Raw genomic sequence first — 3,466 nt, 5'->3', positions numbered from 1 at the left:
AAGCCCCAATCAGAGAATTTGAACTGCTTTAGTACTTCGATTTATCATGTCCGATGTGAGTCCCGGAATGATGGGGATATTCTATATGCATCCTGTTAAGGTCGGTTACCAGGTGTTCACCATATGAATGAATTTTAATTCACGAGTTATGCGTGACAATATATGAAATCTTGTGGTCTATTAAAGTTATGGAAATGATTGATTACGATAAACTAATGAACTCACCAACCTTTTGGTTGACACTTGAAAGCATGTTTATTCTCAGGTATGAAAGAAATCTGCCGCTGTGCATTTGCTCATCTTAGGGATATTACTTGGAGTCATTCATGACATATTTCAAAAAGACGTTGCATTCGAGTCATTGAGTTCATCAAGAATATTATCAAGTCATTTATAGTTTAGATATATTATGAAATGGTATGCATGCCTGTCAACTTTCGATGAAATGAAAGTTTATCTTTTAAAAATGAATGCAATGTTTGTAAAGTGTATCATACAGAGGTCAAGTACCTCGCGATGTAACTAAATGTAATGTATTCTTCCAGGTGGATTAGGACGGGACATTATAATACCACCTCCGCCCGAACAGCTGTGGGAAATGCATACAGATGGGGCTTGTGGTCTAGAAGGCGCAGGGGCAGGAATAGTCCTAAAAAGTCCAGAAGGAGAAGAATATACCTTTGCGCTGCGCTTTAGCTTCCCTATAACAAACAATGAAGCTGAGTATGAAGCGTTGTTATCCGAAATGCGGGTAGCAAAATATTTGGAGGTAAAAGAGATGTCGGTATATGTTGATTCACAGCTAGTTGCAAACTAATTCAACGGGATATTCGAAGCACATGATGAATCAATGCAAAAGTATCTGAAACTTGTGCAAGAGCTTGCGGTGGACTTTGATTTGTTCCAGATGACTCGGGTTTCAAGAACATTGAATAAAAAGGCAGATGCGCTAAGTAAATTAGCCGCCTTAACATTCAACCATTTTAAGAAAGAAATTTGGGTAGAGGAAGTGAAATTAAATCTATTGAGACAGACGGTGTATCCGCCGCAGTTGAAGAAGAAGAGCAGAGTTGGATGACACCGATAGTAGAATTTCTGAACAAAGGTACATTACCGATAGATTCAATAGAAGCAAGAAAGATTAAGATGAAAGCTCCAATGTATTTGTTAGATAAAGGAATTCTATACAGAAAGTCTTTCCTGGGACCCCATTTACGGTGTCTTAATCCAACTCAGATCATAAGGGAAGTGCATGAGGGAATGTGCGCATTGCACTCAGGACACAAAACAGTTGCATCTAAAATAATGCGACTCGGATACTATTGGCCGTCAATGTACAGAGATGCCGCAGAGGTGATACGCAAATGTCAGTCGTGTCAGCTGCACGCACCGGTAAGAAAAGCTCCACGAAATCCAATGATACCGGTCGTGTCTCCATGGCCATTCTGCAAATGGGCAATTGACATAGTGGGGCCATTCCCCGCAGGACCAGGAGGTGTAAAGTTTTTGGTAGTGGCCATTGATTATTTTACAAAGCGGGTAGAAGCCAAACCGCTGAAAACAATTTCGTGCAAGCAAATCCGAAATTTCGTATGAGAAAACATCGTCTGTCGATTTGGAATACCAAATGAAATAGTAAGTGACAATGGTACACAGTTTGAAGGTAATCCATTCAGTGATTGGTGCCAAGAGCTGAACATAAAGCAAACATTCACATCAGTCGCACACCCCCAGGCAGTGTGAGGTCACAAATCGGGATATCATGTTAGGAATCAAAGCAAGGCTTGGATTGTGCCGAAGGGGTTGGATAGATGAACTGTCGAATGTACTGTGGGCACACCGCACAACTCCAAAAGGCGCGACCAATGAAACACCTTTCAGTTTGGTGTACGGGTCTGAGGTTGTAATACCCCGCAGAAATAAATGTGCCAACTATGTTGATAACTTCCTTCGATGAAAGTAGCAATAGCGAAAAACTGCGTGAAAATCTAAACTTAGTTGAAGAGCGCAGGGAAATGGCGGCCATAAAAGAAGCAATCAACAAACAAAGAATTTCAAGCTACTATAATAACCGCATACAACCATTATCTTTCCAATTGGATGACTTGGTGTGGCGAAAAAATAAAGCAAGCAGAGCAGAAGACACGGGTAAACTCGGACCTAAATAGGAAGAACCATACAAGGTTATTGGCGTAAGCGATACAGGGGCGTATCGACTAGCAAGTTTAGATGGAAAAGCAATAAAATGCACCTGGCATGCGCAAACACTGAAACGGTGCTACATATGAAAAAACTACAGAGGGATTGATCACCCCAAATAACTGTTTAGAGTTTTTTTTTTTATGTAAGTTTTTATTTTCCATTGTAAACATGACAACTAAGTGTTGGTCAAATGATTTGTTTGAAATAAATTGAATCATTCAATTTAAGCCAATAACTTGTGCATTTTTTATATTTTTGATTGCATGCCCTTTAAGCTGCACAGGAACACGCTCCGAGTCTCAAGTGGCATAGTTTAGTTTGGTTAATAATACTATTTTTTAATGGTGACAGTAGTAAAACATTGGTTTGTTTCAAACGCTCGTACACCGCGCAAGACGGAGACTTGCACAGTCTAGACTATAAAACACAAGTTTGGTTTTACTTGTTTAAATAACCCGGATATTGGCGTGGTCGGAAGACTCTTGAGTATAGACATTGGTTTGTCTATAGTACGGGCAAATTACATTATACGCGTACACACTTATAAAATTTTTATAAAAGTCTTGAGTATAAATTTATAAGCATTGGTTTGCTTACTTTTGCGTATAACATTGGATTGTTAGCGCAAGAATAAAAAGATCATGAAACGATTGAGGGGTCGCTCCCGTCATGAAGTCATGGCATTTATTCTAAATAAGAGTTATTGAATGCATAATATTGTAATGAATCATTATAACCGCCATAATGACTTCATAAAAATGCAATAATTACACTTTAACCAAAAGAGATATCCAATTATATTCAGTCGAAGCTAACAAATTACAGTTAGATAAAAGATATAAAGTCAAGCGCTTAGTATAAAAGCGGGACATGTACCAAAATTCAACCTAATATGTGCTAATGTATAAAAATAAAAAAAAGGGGTGGTATTGGCTGGAACGATTGCCCTACACTAGGGAGAATATGCCATCCTCGCACACAGCGATCAGACGCATACTCTGCTTTAAACATAAAAAAAAATATAATATATGGATGCGAAACCTCCAAGGGTGCAAGGCCCATCCCTCACTAGCAAAAAAAAAAAAAAAAAAAAAAAAATGCTACCCAAACATGGATAAATAATATCCATCCTGGGTAGCTTAACAAACTCAGTCGAGTTTGTCATTGATTATCTCCTGAGCGGAGATGGTGGGATCATTGATGAGAAATTGTAGACGGGGGATCGGGATTTGCTCAAGTCGGGCACAAGCTTCTTCACACCTTT

The 3,466-nt window shown here is 38.9% G+C and overlaps 1 protein-coding gene across 1 annotated transcript; it reads left to right on the top strand.

The window, feature by feature from the left end:
• The first annotated feature begins 850 nt into the window (after positions 1-850).
• LOC139902399 (uncharacterized) lies at positions 851-1,596 on the top strand. The gene is made up of 2 exons (XM_071885031.1): positions 851-953; positions 1,034-1,596. Exons 1-2 carry the CDS (start codon positions 851-853, stop codon positions 1,594-1,596), a joined length of 666 nt encoding a protein of 221 aa, XP_071741132.1.
• Positions 1,597-3,466: the final 1,870 nt, after the last annotated feature.

This window comes from Rutidosis leptorrhynchoides, chromosome 3 (assembly GCF_046630445.1).
Source record: "Rutidosis leptorrhynchoides isolate AG116_Rl617_1_P2 chromosome 3, CSIRO_AGI_Rlap_v1, whole genome shotgun sequence".
NCBI lineage: Eukaryota > Viridiplantae > Streptophyta > Magnoliopsida > Asterales > Asteraceae > Rutidosis > Rutidosis leptorrhynchoides.
This window is presented reverse-complemented; position numbering and strand designations above follow the sequence as displayed.

Coding starts and splice junctions, on each gene's coding strand:
- LOC139902399 (XM_071885031.1), top strand. CDS start 851: ATGCAAAAGTATCTGAAACTTGTGCAAGAGCTTGCGGTGGACTTTGAT. Junction 954..1,033: donor TAAAAAGGCAGATGCGCTAA/GTAAATTAGCCG, acceptor CTATTGAGACAG/ACGGTGTATCCGCCGCAGTT.